This window comes from Oncorhynchus mykiss, unplaced genomic scaffold (assembly GCF_013265735.2).
Source record: "Oncorhynchus mykiss isolate Arlee unplaced genomic scaffold, USDA_OmykA_1.1 un_scaffold_87, whole genome shotgun sequence".
NCBI lineage: Eukaryota > Metazoa > Chordata > Actinopteri > Salmoniformes > Salmonidae > Oncorhynchus > Oncorhynchus mykiss.
In genome coordinates, this window is record NW_023493659.1 from 337,550 (window position 1) to 356,300 (window position 18,751).

The window sequence follows — 18,751 nt, forward strand, 5'->3', positions numbered from 1 at the left end:
TGTATATAATATAATGTATCTGGAGGCTGAACCAACTGTATATAATATAATGTATCTGGAGGCTGAACCAACTGTATATAATATAATGTATCTGGAGGCTGAACCAACTGTATATAATATAATGTATCTGGAGGCCCTGAACCAACTGTATATAATATAATGTATCTGGAGGCCCTGAACCAACTGTATATAATATAATGTATCTGGAGGCCCTGAACCAACTGTATATAATATAATGTATCTGGAGGCTGAACCAACTGTATATAATATAATGTATCTGGAGGCCCTGAACCAACTGTATATAATATAATGTATCTGGAGGCTGAACCAACTGTATATAATATAATGTATCTGGAGGCCCTGAACCAACTGTATATAATATAATGTATCTGGAGGCCCTGAACCAACTGTATATAATATAATGTATCTGGAGGCCCTGAACCAACTGTATATAATATAATGTATCTGGAGGCTGAACCAACTGTATATAATATAATGTATCTGGAGGCTGAACCAACTGTATATAATATAATGTATCTGGAGGCCCTGAACCAACTGTATATAATATAATGTATCTGGAGGCAGAACCAACTGTATATAATATAATGTATCTGGAGGCTGAACCAACTGTATATAATATAATGTATCTGGAGGCCCTGAACCAACTGTATATAATATAATGTATCTGGAGGCCCTGAACCAACTGTATATAATATAATGTATCTGGAGGCTGAACCAACTGTATATAATATAATGTATCTGGAGGCTGAACCAACTGTATATAATATAATGTATCTGGAGGCCCTGAACCAACTGTATATAATATAATGTATCTGGAGGCTGAACCAACTGTATATAATATAATGTATCTGGAGGCTGAACCAACTGTATATAATATAATGTATCTGGAGGCCCTGAACCAACTGTATATAATATAATGTATCTGGAGGCTGAACCAACTGTATATAATATAATGTATCTGGAGGCTGAACCAACTGTATATAATATAATGTATCTGGAGGCCCTGAACCAACTGTATATAATATAATGTATCTGGAGGCTGAACCAACTGTATATAATATAATGTATCTGGAGGCTGAACCAACTGTATATAATATAATGTATCTGGAGGCTGAACCAACTGTATATAATATAATGTATCTGGAGGCCCTGAACCAACTGTATATAATATAATGTATCTGGAGGCTGAACCAACTGTATATAATATAATGTATCTGGAGGCCCTGAACCAACTGTATATAATATAATATATCTGGAGGCCCTGAACCAACTGTATATAATATAATGTATCTGGAGGCTGAACCAACTGTATATAATATAATGTATCTGGAGGCTGAACCAACTGTATATAATATAATGTATCTGGAGGCTGAACCAACTGTATATAATATAATGTATCTGGAGGCTGAACCAACTGTATATAATATAATGTATCTGGAGGCTGAACCAACTGTATATAATATAATGTATCTGGAGGCTGAACCAACTGTATATAATATAATGTATCTGGAGGCTGAACGAACTGTATATAATATAATGTATCTGGAGGCTGAACCAACTGTATATAATATAATGTATCTGGAGGCCCTGAACCAACTGTATATAATATAATGTATCTGGAGGCTGAACCAACTGTATATAATATAATGTATCTGGAGGCTGAACCAACTGTATATAATATAATGTATCTGGAGGCTGAACCAACTGTATATAATATAATGTATCTGGAGGCCCTGAACCAACTGTATATAATATAATGTATCTGGAGGCTGAACCAACTGTATATAATATAATGTATCTGGAGGCCCTGAACCAACTGTATATAATATAATGTATCTGGAGGCCCTGAACCAACTGTATATAATATAATGTATCTGGAGGCTGAACCAACTGTATATAATATAATGTATCTGGAGGCCCTGAACCAACTGTATATAATATAATGTATCTGGAGGCTGAACCAACTGTATATAATATAATGTATCTGGAGGCCCTGAACCAACTGTATATAATATAATGTATCTGGAGGCTGAACCAACTGTATATAATATAATGTATCTGGAGACCCTGAACCAACTGTATATAATATAATGTATCTGGAGGCCCTGAACCAACTGTATATAATATAATGTATCTGGAGGCTGAACCAACTGTATATAATATAATGTATCTGGAGGCCCTGAACCAACTGTATATAATATAATATATCTGGAGGCCCTGAACCAACTGTATATAATATAATGTATCTGGAGGCTGAACCAACTGTATATAATATAATGTATCTGGAGGCTGAACCAACTGTATATAATATAATGTATCTGGAGGCTGAACCAACTGTATATAATATAATGTATCTGGAGGCTGAACCAACTGTATATAATATAATGTATCTGGAGGCCGAACCAACTGTATATAATATAATGTATCTGGAGGCTGAACCAACTGTATATAATATAATGTATCTGGAGGCCCTGAACCAACTGTATATAATATAATGTATCTGGAGGCCCTGAACCAACTGTATATAATATAATGTATCTGGAGGCTGAACCAACTGTATATAATATAATGTATCTGGAGGCCCTGAACCAACTGTATATAATATAATGTATCTGGAGGCCCTGAACCAACTGTATATAATATAATGTATCTGGAGGCCCTGAACCAACTGTATATAATATAATGTATCTGGAGGCTGAACCAACTGTATATAATATAATGTATCTGGAGGCTGAACCAACTGTATATAATATAATGTATCTGGAGGCTGAACCAACTGTATATAATATAATGTATCTGGAGGCCCTGAACCAACTGTATATAATATAATGTATCTGGAGGCTGAACCAACTGTATATAATATAATGTATCTGGAGGCTGAACCAACTGTATATAATATAATGTATCTGGAGGCCCTGAACCAACTGTATATAATATAATGTATCTGGAGGCTGAACCAACTGTATATAATATAATGTATCTGGAGGCTGAACCAACTGTATATAATATAATGTATCTGGAGGCTGAACCAACTGTATATAATATAATGTATCTGGAGGCCCTGAACCAACTGTATATAATATAATGTATCTGGAGGCTGAACCAACTGTATATAATATAATGTATCTGGAGGCCCTGAACCAACTGTATATAATATAATGTATCTGGAGGCCCTGAACCAACTGTATATAATATAATGTATCTGGAGGCTGAACCAACTGTATATAATATAATGTATCTGGAGGCCCTGAACCAACTGTATATAATATAATGTATCTGGAGGCTGAACCAACTGTATATAATATAATGTATCTGGAGGCTGAACCAACTGTATATAATATAATGTATCTGGAGGCCCTGAACCAACTGTATATAATATAATGTATCTGGAGGCTGAACCAACTGTATATAATATAATGTATCTGGAGGCTGAACCAACTGTATATAATATAATGTATCTGGAGGCCGAACCAACTGTATATAATATAATGTATCTGGAGGCTGAACCAACTGTATATAATATAATGTATCTGGAGGCTGAACCAACTGTATATAATATAATGTATCTGGAGGCTGAACCAACTGTATATAATATAATGTATCTGGAGGCTGAACCAACTGTATATAATATAATGTATCTGGAGGCAGAACCAACTGTATATAATATAATGTATCTGGAGGCCCTGAACCAACTGTATATAATATAATGTATCTGGAGGCCCTGAACCAACTGTATATAATATAATGTATCTGGAGGCCCTGAACCAACTGTATATAATATAATGTATCTGGAGGCCCTGAACCAACTGTATATAATATAATGTATCTGGAGGCCCTGAACCAACTGTATATAATATAATGTATCTGGAGGCCCTGAACCAACTGTATATAATATAATGTATCTGGAGGCCCTGAACCAACTGTATATAATATAATGTATCTGGAGGCTGAACCAACTGTATATAATATAATGTATCTGGAGGCCCTGAACCAACTGTATATAATATAATGTATCTGGAGGCTGAACCAACTGTATATAATATAATGTATCTGGAGGCTGAACCAACTGTATATAATATAATGTATCTGGAGGCTGAACCAACTGTATATAATATAATGTATCTGGAGGCTGAACCAACTGTATATAATATAATGTATCTGGAGGCCCTGAACCAACTGTATATAATATAATGTATCTGGAGGCTGAACCAACTGTATATAATATAATGTATCTGGAGGCTGAACCAACTGTATATAATATAATGTATCTGGAGGCTGAACCAACTGTATATAATATAATGTATCTGGAGGCTGAACCAACTGTATATAATATAATGTATCTGGAGGCTGAACCAACTGTATATAATATAATGTATCTGGAGGCTGAACCAACTGTATATAATATAATGTATCTGGAGGCTGAACCAACTGTATATAATATAACCTTAGATGGGAGGGTTCCTTTAGAAACACTGAGGAACCCTCCCATCTATCACCTTTAGAAACACTGAGGAACCCTCCCATCTATCACTGAGTAACCCTCCCATCTATCACCTTTAGAAACACTGAGGAACCCTCCCATCTATCACCTTTAGAAACACTGAGGAACCCTCCCATCTATCACTGAGTAACCCTCCCATCTATCACCTTTAGAAACACTGAGGAACCCTCCCATCTATCACTGAGTAACCCTCCCATCTATCACCTTTAGAAACACTGAGGAACCCTCCCATCTATCACCTTTAGAAACACTGAGGAACCCTCCCATCTATCACCTTTAGAAACACTGAGGAACCCTCCCATCTATCACCTTTAGAAACACTGAGGAACCCTCCCATCTATCACCTTTAGAAACACTGAGGAACCCTCCCATCTATCACCTTTAGAAACACTGAGGAACCCTCCCATCTATCACCTTTAGAAACACTGAGGAACCCTCCCATCTATCACCTTTAGAAACACTGAGGAACCCTCCCATCTATCACCTTTAGGAACACAGAGGAACCCTCCCATCTATCACCTTTAGAAACACTGAGGAACCCTCCCATCTATCACCATTAGAAACACTGAGGAACGCTCCCATCTATCACCTTTAGAAACACTGAGGAACCCTCCCATCTATCACCTTTAGAAACACTGAGGAACCCTCCCATCTATCACCTTTAGAAACACTGAGGAACCCTCCCATCTATCACCATTAGAAACACTGAGGAACGCTCCCATCTATCACCTTTAGAAACACTGAGGAACCCTCCCATCTATCACCATTAGAAACACTGAGGAACCCTCCCATCTATCACCTGAGTGGGTTGATTCACTGATGTGGTCATCCTGTCTGGGTTGGCGCCCCCCCTTGGGTTGTGCCATGGCAGAGATCTTTGTTATCTATACTCAGCCTTGTCTCAGGATGGTAAGTTGGTGGTTGAAGATATCCCTCTAGTGGTGTGGGGGCTGTGCTTTGGCAAAGTAGGTGGGGTTATATCCTTCCTGTTTGGCCCTGTCCGGGGGTGTCCTCGGATGGGGCCACAGTGTCTCCTGACCCCTCCTGTCTCAGCCTCCAGTATTTATGCTGCAGTAGTTTATGTGTCGGGGGGCTAGGGTCAGTTTGTTATATCTGGAGTACTTCTCCTGTCCTAATCGGTGTCCTGTGTGAATCTAAGTGTGCGTTCTCTAATTATCTCCTTCTCTCTTTATTTCTCTCTCTCTGAGGACCTGAGCCCTAGGACCATGCCCCAGGACTACCTGACATGATGACTCCTTGCTGTCCCCAGTCCACCTGGCCGTGCTGCTGCTCCAGTTTCAACTGTTCTGCCTTATTATTATTCGACCATGCTGGTAATTTATGAACATTTGAACATCTTGGCCATGTTCTGTTTTTATCTCCACCCGGCACAGCCAGAAGAGGACTGGCCACCCCACATAGCCTGGTTCCTCTCTAGGTTTCTTCCTAGGTTTTGGCCTTTCTAGGGAGTTTTTCCTAGCCACCGTGCTTCTACACCTGCATTACTTGCTGTTTGGGGTTTTAGGCTGGGTTTCTGTACAGCACTTTGAGATATCAGCTGATGTACGAAGGGCTATATAAATCAATTTGATTTGATTTGACTTTAGAAACATTGAGGAACGCTCCCATCTATCACCTTTAGAAACACTGAGGAACCCTCCCATCTATCACCTTTAGAAACACTGAGGAACCCTCCCATCTATCACCTTTAGAAACACTGAGGAACCCTCCCGTCTATCACCTTTAGAAACACTGAGGAACCCTCCCATCTATCACCTTTAGAAACACTGAGGAACCCTCCCATCTATCACCTTTAGAAACACTGAGGAACCCTCCCATCTATCACCTTTAGAAACACTGAGGAACCCTCCCATCTATCACCTTTAGAAACACTGAGGAACCCTCCCATCTATCACCTTTAGAAACACTGAGGAACCCTCCCATCTATCACCTTTAGAAACACTGAGGAACGCTCCCATCTGCTGCTCCTCTATCCACTCTTGAGACCTGCACACACACACACACACACACACACACTTGTTAATGACATCCGTAATTAAACTTTTGTCAAAATAAATGTTACATCCTGACTCCTCCCCCTCCCACCCCCCCAGTCCCTCCTCCCCCCACTCCCTTGTCCCCCCAGTCCCTCCTTCTCATCCCCCCAGTCCCTCCTCTTCCTCCTCATCCCTCCAGTCCCTCCTCCTCCTCATCCCTCGTCCCCCCCAGTCCCTCCTACCCCCAGTCCCTCCTCCAGTCCCTCCTCCTCATCCCTCGTCCCCTCAGTCCCTCCTCCAGTCCCTCATCCCCCCAGTCCCTCCTCCAGTCCCTTACCCCCCCAGTCCCTCCTCTTCCTCCTCATCCCTCCAGTCCCTCCCCTCCCTCCCACCCCCCCAGTCCCTCCCCTTCCTCCAGTCCCCCCCCCCCCCCCCCCCCAGTACCCCTCTGTACCTCTTATGGACGGTGACGTGGTCGGCGTAGGGAGCCAGTCTGTTTGTGATGGTGTCAGCGAAGACTGACGGAGTGACATGATTGGCTGGAGCTTCCATCAGGTAACGGGCCAGGTTCTGCCCCTCTCCGTACAGCACACCTTTCTCCCAGCCAGACACACATCCACTGGACACACACACAGGTTACAGAGTCAGTGGATGTCCGTGTGCCAGTGTGTGTGTGTGTGTGTATGTGTGTACCTGCCATGCAGCTGTGTGGTGACTCTGGTCTTCTTCTTGGTTTTCAGGTCATCGTAAGTAAACAGTCCAAGAACAGCTCCCTCTGCTGCTGACTGGCTGTCATTACACCCATCCACCTCTATATGGGTCAACACATGGTTCTGGAGAACCCTGCAGCCTCCTGACAGACAGACTGGCTGTTATTAAACCCATCCACCTCTATATGGGTCAACACATGGTTCTGGAGAACCCTGCAGCCTCCTGACAGACAGACTGGCTGTTATTAAACCCATCCACCTCTATATGGGTCAACACATGGTTCTGGAGAACCCTGCAGCCTCCTGACAGACTGGCTGTTATTAAACCCATCCACCTCTATATGGGTCAACACATGGTTCTGGAGAACCCTACAGCCTCCTGACAGACAGACTGGCTGTTATTAAACCCATCCACCTCTATATGGGTCAACACATGGTTCTGGAGAACCCTACAGCCTCCTGACAGACAGACTGGCTGTTATTAAACCCATCCACCTCTATATGGGTCAACACATGGTTCTGGAGAACCCAGACAGACTGGCTGTCATTAAACCCATATCTCTGTCCATCAATGATTCCCAATCAAATCTACTGATCAATTTCAACATTTAAATATCTGTGTTGCCCTAAGAGTTGTGCAGAGTTGGTAGAATCATATCCGATATGAGTCACAGGTTTATTGGTACTGAGAGGTGCTTCTCCACTAAGTATAAACTCTGGGCTGTGAAGACAGACACAATCAAGACATCTTGGTTTATTACCTCTTAGGGTTAGGGGTTAGGGGTTAGGGTTAGGTAAGTATAAACTCTGGGCTGTGAAGACAGACACAATCAAGACATCTTGGTTTATTACCTCTTAGGGTTAGGGTTAGGGGTTAGGGGTAGGGGTTAGGGTTAGGGGTTAGGTAAGTATAAACTCTGGGCTGTGAAGACAGACACAATCAAGACATCTTGGTTTATTACCTCTTAGAAAACATACTCAATATTTGACTGATAAAACGTGGAGCAGGTTGTGTAGATCACTAAGAACGGTACCATCACACACACACACACACACACACACACACACACACACACACACAGCCATGTAAAAGGAGAGACTCACCTGCTATAGCAGCCCTGATGTTCTCCTTACAGGTGTCCCAGTACTCTGTTCCACACACACCCAGAGAGTTCCTCCCTAGACCAACTACTGCTATGCATGGGAAGTCCTGTATGCACACACACCCACACGGTAATTATTAAGCATGTATCGTCTTGCTCTCATCTATAATATCTGCTTCATCCTGCTGCTCAGTGAGATGACGAGTTTAATATCTGTTGTTACAGCGTCACTACAGTTAATATATATATTACCTCATGAAGACTAGAATATTCTGGTAATATAGTTAATATATATATTACCTCATGAAGACCGTAGAATATTCTGGTAATATAGTTAATATATATATTACCTCATGAAGACCATAGAATATTCTGGTAATATATATTACCTCATGAAGACTAGAATATTCTGGTAATATATATTACTTCATGAAGACCGTAGAATATTCTGGTAATATATATTACCTCATGAAGACCGTAGAATATTCTGGTAATATATATTACCTCATGAAGACCGTAGAATATTCTGGTAATATATATTACCTCATGAAGACCGTAGAATATTCTGGTAATATATATTACCTCATGAAGACCGTAGAATATTCTGGTAATATATATTACCTCATGAAGACTAGAATATTCTGGTAATATATATTACCTCATGAAGACCGTAGAATATTCTGGTAATATATATTACCTCATGAAGACCGTAGAATATTCTGGTAATATATATTACCTCATGAAGACCGTAGAATATTCTGGTAATATATATTACCTCATGAAGACCGTAGAATATTCTGGTAATATATATTACCTCATGAAGACCGTAGAATATTCTGGTAATATATATTACCTCATGAAGACCGTAGAATATTCTGGTAATATATATTACCTCATGAAGACCGTAGAATATTCTGGTAATATATATTACCTCATGAAGACCGTAGAATATTCTGCTCTTCCCTTTCTTCAGACCTGGTCCTGATCTGAGGAGTTACCAAGGAGAAGGTTTTTACACCAGTCAACACACAAACACACTCTTACAGGATGCGTGTGAAGGTGTGTGTGAGTGTGAAGATGTGTGTGTGAAGGTGTGTGTGTGTGAAGGTGTGTGTGTGTGTGTGAAGGTGTGTGTGTAGGTGTGTGTGTGAAGGTGTGTGTGTGTGTGAAGGTGTGTGTGTGTGTGTGTGTGAAGGTGTGTGTGTGTGTGAAGGTGTGTGTGAAGGTGTATGTGTGTGTGTGAAGGTGTGTGTGTGTGAAGGTGTGTGTGTGTGTGTGTGTGTGAGTGTGTGAAGGTGTGTGTGTGAAGGTGTGTGTGTGTGTGTAGGTGTGTGTGTGTAGGTGTGTGTGAAGGTGTGTGTGTAGGTGTGTGTGAAGGTGTGTGTGTGTAGGTGTGTGTGAAGGTGTGTGTGTAGGTGTGTGTGAAGGTGTGTGTGAAGGTTTGTGTGAAGGTGTGTGTGTGAAGGTGTGTGTGTGTGAAGGTGTGTGTGTGTGAAGGTGTGTGTGTGTGTGTGTGTGTGTGTGTGTGTGTAGGTCTGTGTGTGTGTGTGTATGTGTGTGTGTAGGTCTGTGTGTGTGTGTGTGTGTGTGTGAAGGTGTGTGTGTGTGTGACTCACATCTTTAGCAGCTCAGTCAGTTTACCAGACAGAACTCTGTCGACACCAGCTGCTGATTCAGTTAGATGGAGAGAGTCGTCCTCCCTCTCACTCTCGTAAACACCGAGTACCAGACCCTGTGTGGACACACATAGTCAACACAACCAGTCAACACACTAGCTAGCTACTAGCACAGCAGCAGCAACAACAACAGACAGTAGAGGGCTGTGGCTAGCTGTACATGACAGTCACAGGACTATTGATAGGAGTTGTGAGAGAGGCAGGTTGAGGTTCCCAGGGTTAGAGTAGTGCAGGAGTTGACATATGCTGAGGCAGTGAAGACAGGAAAAGTTGGGCCAAGGGGGATGGATCCTGAGAGGACTGGTGTAGTAGATCTGTACCAGAACAGAGGGAGGGATCCTGAGAGGAGGGGTGTAGTAGATCTGACCCAGAACAGAGGGAGGGATCCTGAGAGGACTGGTGTGACTAGTAGATCTGTACCAGAACAGAGGGAGGGATCCTGAGAGGAGGGGTGTAGTAGATCTGTACCAGAACAGAGGGAGGGATCCTGAGAGGAGGGGTGTAGTAGATCTGTACCAGAACAGAGGGAGGGATCCTGAGAGGAGGGGTGTAGTAGATCTGTACCAGAACAGAGGGAGGGATCATGAGAGGACTGGTGTAGTAGATCTGTACCAGAACAGAGGGAGGGATCCTGAGAGGACTGGTGTAGTAGATCTGTACCAGAACAGAGGGAGGGATCATGAGAGGAGGGGTGTAGTAGTAGATCTGTTCCAGTACAGAGGGAGGGATCCTGAGAGGACTGGTGTAGTAGATCTGTACCAGAACAGAGGGAGGGATCCTGAGAGGAGGGGTGTAGTAGATCTGTACCAGAACAGAGGGAATGATGCTGAGAGGAGGGGTGTAGTAGATCTGTACCAGAACAGAGGGAGGGATCATGAGAGGAGGGGTGTAGTAGATCTGTACCAGAACAGAGGGAGGGATCCTGAGAGGAGGGGTGTAGTAGATCTGTACCAGAACAGAGGGAATGATGCTGAGAGGAGGGGTGTGACTAGTAGATCTGTACCAGTACAGAGATATAAACCAACAAGTGATATATGTTTCAGTAAAGTTGGATCTTCAACATTTATAACAATGGTTATCAACTGTACTGCAGGGATGGAACGTAAGTCTCAGGAAATAGAGGTTGTGTTGGCAGCTGCAGAGAGGTGTTTGGGTGTGAGAGACGTCAGACGAGTTACAGGGTGGGTTGAGTGGTGGTGTCCCATCCTCTCAGACTGTTGGCCTGAAGTAGGACTAAATAGATTTAAATAGTAGAGTAGGGTATTTATTATTATTATTTGAGAGTGTAGTGTTAAATAGTAGGGTATTTCTTTTTATTTTTTTAAATGACTTTGAGGAAAGATAATTAAGAACAGTATAAGCGAGTTATACTCCAGTCTAGTAGGTGGCGGTAATGCAACAGCTACTGGATGTCAAGCCTCATCGAAGAAGACCTATCATTTTCATTTCAGGTACAATGACAACCTAGTGTTTATATCCCGGGACATAAATGGTCATTCTTTTTGACCTGTCCCCAAATGAATATAGTCGGTTCAGAGTTGGTGTTGATATTTCAAGCTGCGTGTCCTGGTCGCGTCGGGTGTGGATGGACCAACCAGCGAGCGGTCCGGACAGCACGGAACGTCCGCAGCGGATTTACGCCCCGCTGTTCTGAGTTACATTGATAATAATCACCGCCGGTCGACTCCGTCTAACCGCTGCTTTCTGGAAACATGGCGGTGTGGAAACTAGAACCCGAAAAAAAAAAATAGTTGTATTTCAATCTAACCTTTTGTGTTTTTTAGAAAACTATCGCTGATATTGAAGTTGAAGTCTTTATGCGTTAATGTTCAAACCGAGCGTCCGGAATCTTAACCAAACCGCTTCCGTCCAATGACTTTAACTCTGTGTAATGGAACTGGTTCAAGGGACTAGGTAATTATCTTGTTATCTAGACTTTATTAAACTTACTTTTCTGGCGTTCCAGTTGTTTTGTGCCACAGAAAAGTAGCGACAGCGGTGTCTCATCGTGGCCCGCAACACCGCTCCACTTAACAACCGCATCGTATCTGGGTTTTATTATATCCGTCTCTCGGGGGGAATGAGATTGATCAGAGACTAGTACTGTAGATGGATAAACACGTTGGGAAGGTTTGTCTTCCGACCTTCACCTGTCGCATAAACTGTTACGTCATAAATAACCGACTCCAGCTGTCTTGTTTTTCTTCTTTGAATTTTTCAGTTTTAAAAGAAAATGAACTCTGTCGCCACCTATCGACGGGTATGCGAAACAATACCAAATGAATCTCCACAGAAACCCAACCACTGAACATTTTGGATTCTTATTTATTAACTTAACTTTCATACACACACATATTAGATGTACACATGCATTTGAAGTCAGAAGTTTACATACACCTTAGCCAAATACATTTCAACTCAGTTTTTCACAATTCCTGAAATTTAATCCTAGTAAAAATTCCCTGTCTTAGGTCAGTTAGGATCACCACTTTATTTTAAGAATGTGAAATATAAGAATAATAGTAGAGAATGATTTATTTCAGCTTTTATTTCTTTCATCACATTCCCAGTGGGTCAAAAGTTTACATAAACTCAATTAGTATTTGGTAGCATTGCCCTTAAATTGTTTAACTTGGGTCAAACATTTCGGGTAGCTTTCCACAAGCTTCCCACAATAAGTTGGGTGAATTTTGGCCCATTCCTCCTTCCAGACTCACATTAAGCATCTCCAATCCAAAATTAAATCGAGAATCGGCTTCCTATTTCGCAACAAAGACTCCTTCACTCATGCTGCCAAACATACCCTCGTAAAACTGATCATCCTATCGATCCTCGACTTCGGTGATGGCATCTATAAAATAGCCTCCAACACTCTACTCAACAAACTGGATGCAGTCTATCACAGTGCCATTTTGTCACCAAAGCCCCATACACTACCCACCATTGCGACCTGTACGCTCTCTTGGCCCTCACTTCATACTCGTCACCAAACCCACTGGCTACAGGTTATCTACAAGTCTCTGCTAAGTAAAGCCCTGCCTTATCTCAGCTCACTGGTCACCATAGCAGCACCCACATGTAGCACGCGCTCCAGCAGGTATATCTCACTGGTCACCCCCAAAGCCAATTCTTCGTTTGGTCGCCTTTCCTTCCAGTTCTCTGCTGCCAATGACTGGAACCAATTGCAAAAATCTCTGAGGCTGGAGACTCAGATCTCCCTCACTAGCTTTAAGCACCAGCTGTCAGAGCATTTTACAGATCACTGCACCTGTACTTAGCCTATCTGTAAACAGCCCATCTATCTACCTACCTCATCCCCATACTGGTATTTATTTATTTATTTAGCTCCTTTTAACCCCAGTATCTCTACCTGCACATTCATCTTCTGCCGATCTACCATTCCAGTGTTTAATTGCTACGTTGTAATTACTTCACCACCATGGCCTATTTATTTCCTTAACTTACCTCATTTGCACTCACTGTATATAGACTTTGTTTTCTTTTGTTCTACTGTATTATTGACTGTATGTTTTGTTTATTCCATGTGTAACTCTGTGTTGTTGTTTGTGTCGAACTGCTTTGCTTTATCTTGGCCAGGTCGCAATTGCAAATGAGAACTTGTTCTCAACTGGCCTACCTGGTTAAATAAAGGTGAAATAAAAACAGAGCTGGTGTAACTGAGTCAGGTTTGTAGGCCTCCTTGCTCGCTTTTTCAGTTCTGCACACACATTTTTCTATAGGTTTGAGGTCAGGGCTTTGTGATGGCCACTCCAATACCTTGACTGTGTTGTCCTTAAGCCATTTTGCCACAACTTTGGAAGTATGCTTGGGGTCATTGCCCATTTGGAAGACCCATTTGCGACCAAGCTTTAACTTCCTGACTGATGTCTTGAGATGTTGCCTCAATAAATCCACATAATTTTCCTGCCTCATGAAGCCATCTATTTTGTGAAGTGCACCAGTCCCTCCTGCAGCAAAGCACCCCCACAACATGATGCTGCCACCCCCGTGCTTCACGGTTGGGATGGTGTTCTTCAGCTTGCAAGCCTCCCCCTTATTCCTCTAAACATAACGATGGTCATTATGGCCAAACAGTTCTATTTTTGTTTCATCAGACCAGAGGACATTTCTACAAAAAGTACAACCTTTGTCCCCATGTGCAGTTGCAAACTGTAGTCTGGCTTTTTTATGGCGGTTTTGGAGCAGTGGCTTCTTCCTTGTTGAGCGGCCTTTCAGGTTGTCGATATAGGACTTGTTTTACTGTGGATATAGATACTTTTGTACCTCTTATCTTCACAGGGGCCAGTGTTGATTACAGAAGGCTAGTAGATAATGGCCCAGTGTAGATTACAGTTTCTACAGACAGTAGATAGACCCAGTGTAGATTACAGTTTCTATAGACAGTAGATAGACCCAGTGTAGATTCGTTTCTACAGACAGTAGATAGACCCAGTGTATATCAGTTTCTATAGACAGTAGATAGACCCAGTGTAGATTACAGTTTCTATAGACAGTAGATAGACCCAGTGTAGATCAGTTTCTATAGACAGTAGATAGACCCAGTGTAGTGTAGATTACAGTTTTTATAGACAGTAGATAGACCCAGTGTCGTGTAGATTACAGCAGGCTAGTAGATAATGTCCCACTAACGTGTGTGTGTGTGTGTGTGTGTGTGCGTGCGTGCGTGCGTGCGTGCGTGCGTGCGTGCGTCAGTACATGAGGACTTCAGCGGTGACAGTTGGCTGCTCGGACTGTTTCTTGTTCTGTGGTTTGGGCAGTTTGATCCGGCTCATTGCCACGACAACACACACCACACCGTGCGTAGCGACGCTGGCCACGCCCAGCCAGAAGGACCAATCCAGTCGCTCATCCAGAATGGAGAAATGGAAAAGAGTCTCCTGGTAGTTAGAGACACGTTCCGTTAACCGATGATGTCTGACAGCTGCTAAGAAACACAGGACGGCTAACGACCCAAACACCCCTGGAGGAGAGGAGAGGAGAGAGGTTGGAGAGGAGAGGAGAGGAGGAGATGGGAGAGGAGAGGAGAGGAGAGGAGATGGGAGAGAAGAGAGGTTGGAGAGGAGAGGAGAGGAGAGGGGAGAGGAGAGGAGAGGAGATGGGAGAGAAGAGAGGTTGGAGAGGAGAGGAGAGAGGTTGGAGAGGAGAGGAGAGAGGTTGGAGAGGAGAGGAGAGGAGATGGGAGAGAAGAGAGGTTGGAGAGGAGAGGATGATATAGAAGAGAGGTTGGAGAGGAGGAGGCGGGAGGAGAGGAGAGGAGAGGAGGAGATAAGAGATGGTGTCAGGTGGTGTGTGTGATGTGTATTACCATCCTCCTGGGTCATTACCAAGGTATGCCCCACATTACCAAGGTAGTCCCCACATTACCAGGGTAGTCCCCACATTACCAGGGTAGTCCCCACATTACTAATGTAGTCCCCACATTACCAAGGTAGTCCCCACATTACCAGGGTAGTCCCCACATTAGCAAGGTAGTCCCCACATTACCAGGGTAGTCCCCACATTACTAATGTAGTCCCCACATTACCAAGGTAGTCCCCACATTACCAGGGTAGTCCCCACATTACCAGGGTAGTCCCCACATTACCAGGGTAGTCCCCACATTACCAGGGTAGTCCCCACATTACCAAGGTAGTCCCCACATTACCAGGGTAGTCCCCACATTACCAAGGTAGTCCCCACATTACCAAGGTAGTCCCCACATTACCAGGGTAGTCCCCACATTACCAGGGTAGTCCCCACATTACCAAGGTAGTCCCCACATTACCAGGGTAGTCCCCACATTACTAGGGTAGTCCCCGTCAGGTCAAAGGCTATTTAGGGTTAGAATTAAGGTTACGGTTTGGGGTTAGGAAAAATAGGATTTTGAATGGAAATACATTTTTGGTCCCCACAAGGATAGTAAAATGTGTGTGTGTGTGTGTGTGTGTGTGTGTGTGTGTGTGTGTGTGTGTGTGTACCTGCTATGGTGTTCCAGATGTAGAGTCCAGTGGGGCCTTTAATGCTCTGGTAGGGAACCTGATACACAGAGATATACACTATAACACCACACAGAGATATACACTATAACACCACACACACACACACAGATATACACTATAACACCACACACACACACACTATAACACCACACAGAGATATATATACACTATAACACCACACACAGATATACACTATAACACCACACAGAGATATACACTATAACACCACACAGAGATATACACTATAACACCACACAGATATATACACTATAACACCACACACAGATATACACTATAACACCACACAGAGATATACACTATAACACCACACAGAGATATACACTATAACACCACACAGAGATATACACTATAACACCACACAGAGATACACACTATAACACCACACAGAGATATACACTATAACACCACACAGAGATATACACTATAACACCACACACACACACACACAGAGATATACACTATAACACCACACACAGATATACACTATAACACCACACAGAGAGATATACACTATAACACCACACAGAGAGATATACACTATAACACCACACAGAGAGATATACACTATAACACCACACAGAGAGATATACACTATAACACCACACAGAGAGATATACACTATAACACCACACAGAGATATACACTATAACATCACACAGAGATATACACTATAACACCACACAGAGATATACACTATAACACCACACAGAGATATACACTATAACATCACACAGAGATATACACTATAACACCACACAGAGATATACACTATAACACCACACAGAGATATACACTATAACATCACACAGAGATATACACTATAACACCACACAGAGATATACACTATAACACCACACAGAGATATACACTATAACATCACACAGAGATATACACTATAACATCACACAGAGATATACACTATAACACCACACAGAGATATACACTATAACACCACACAGAGATATACACTATAACACCACACACACACACACAGAGATATACACTATAACAGCACACACACAGAGATATACACTATAACACCACACACAGAGAGATATACACTATAACACCACACACAGAGAGATATACACTATAACACCACACAGAGATATACACTATAACACCACACAGAGATATATACACTATAACACCACACAGAGATATACACTATAACACCACACACACAGAGATATACACTATAACACCACACACACAGAGATATACACTATAACACCACACACACACAGAGATATACACTATAACACCACACAGAGATATACACTATAACACCACACAGAGAGATATACACTATAACACCACACAGAGAGATACACTATAACACCACACACACACAGAGATATACACTATAACACCACACAGAGATATACACTATAACACCACACAGAGAGATATACACTATAACACCACACAGAGAGATACACTATAACACCACACAGAGAGATATACACTATAACACCACACAGAGATATACACTATAACACCACACAGAGATATACACTATAACACCACACACACAGAGATATACACTATAACACCACACACACAGAGATATACACTATAACACCACACACAGAGATATACACTATAACACCACACACACAGAGATATACACTATAACACCACACACACAGAGATATACACTATAACACCACACACAGAGATATACACTATAACACCACACACAGAGATATACACTATAACACACACAGAGATATACACTATAACACCACACACACAGAGATATACACTATAACACCACACACACACACACAGAGATATACACTATAACACCACACACAGAGATATACACTATAACACCACACACAGAGATATACACTATAACACACACAGAGATATACACTATGACACCACACACACAGAGATATACACTATAACACCACACACAGAGAGATATACACTATAACACCACACAGAGAGATATACACTATAACACCACACAGAGAGATATACACTATAACACCACACAGAGAGATATACACTATAACACCACACAGAGATATACACTATAACACCACACAGAGATATACACTATGACACCACACACAGAGAGATATACACTATAACACCACACAGAGAGATATACACTATAACACCACACAGATATATACACTATAACACCACACACACAGATATACACTATAACACCACACACACAGATATACACTATAACACCACACACACACACACAGATATACACTATAACACCACACAGAGATATACACTATAACATCACACAGAGATATACACTATAACACCACACAGAGATATACACTATAACACCACACAGAGATATACACTATAACACCACACAGAGATATACACTATAACACCACACAGAGATACACACTATAACACCACACAGAGATATACACTATAACACCACACAGAGATATACACTATAACACCACACAGAGATACACACTATAACACCACACAGAGATATACACTATAACACCACACAGAGATATACACTATAACACCACACAGAGATATACACTATAACACCACACAGAGATATACACTATAACACCACACAGAGATATACACTATAACACCACACAGAGATATACACTATAACACCACACAGAGATACACACTATAACACCACACAGAGATATACACTATAACACCACACACAGATATACACTATAACACCACACAGAGATATACACTATAACACC

At 42.0% G+C, this 18,751-nt stretch overlaps 2 protein-coding genes across 5 annotated transcripts in view; both read right to left on the reverse strand.

The window, feature by feature from the left end:
• The window catches only part of LOC110514921 (cytosol aminopeptidase), a 28,975-nt gene extending 16,776 nt beyond the window's left edge, over window positions 1–12,199 (reverse strand). For all 3 annotated transcript variants that reach the window (XM_036972002.1, XM_036972000.1, XM_036972001.1), the window contains exons 1-7: window positions 11,959–12,199; window positions 9,949–10,064; window positions 9,264–9,318; window positions 8,334–8,439; window positions 7,213–7,372; window positions 6,974–7,138; window positions 6,474–6,529 (exon numbers count right to left, since the gene is read on the reverse strand). In XM_036972002.1, the coding sequence (XP_036827897.1) occupies window positions 6,474–6,529; window positions 6,974–7,138; window positions 7,213–7,372; window positions 8,334–8,439; window positions 9,264–9,318; window positions 9,949–10,064; window positions 11,959–12,051 (751 nt within the window). In that variant the 5' untranslated portion in view covers window positions 12,052–12,199. The remainder of the gene's footprint in view (window positions 1–6,473; window positions 6,530–6,973; window positions 7,139–7,212; window positions 7,373–8,333; window positions 8,440–9,263; window positions 9,319–9,948; window positions 10,065–11,958) is intronic.
• A 2,299-nt stretch (window positions 12,200–14,498) lies between these two features.
• The window catches only part of LOC110519476 (clarin-2), a 28,758-nt gene continuing 24,505 nt past the window's right edge, over window positions 14,499–18,751 (reverse strand). For both annotated transcript variants that reach the window (XM_036971957.1, XM_036971956.1), the window contains 2 exons: window positions 15,987–16,044; window positions 14,499–14,989 (listed from right to left, as the gene is read on the reverse strand). In XM_036971957.1, coding sequence (XP_036827852.1) covers window positions 14,718–14,989; window positions 15,987–16,044 — 330 coding nt within the window. In that variant the 3' untranslated portion in view covers window positions 14,499–14,717. The remainder of the gene's footprint in view (window positions 14,990–15,986; window positions 16,045–18,751) is intronic.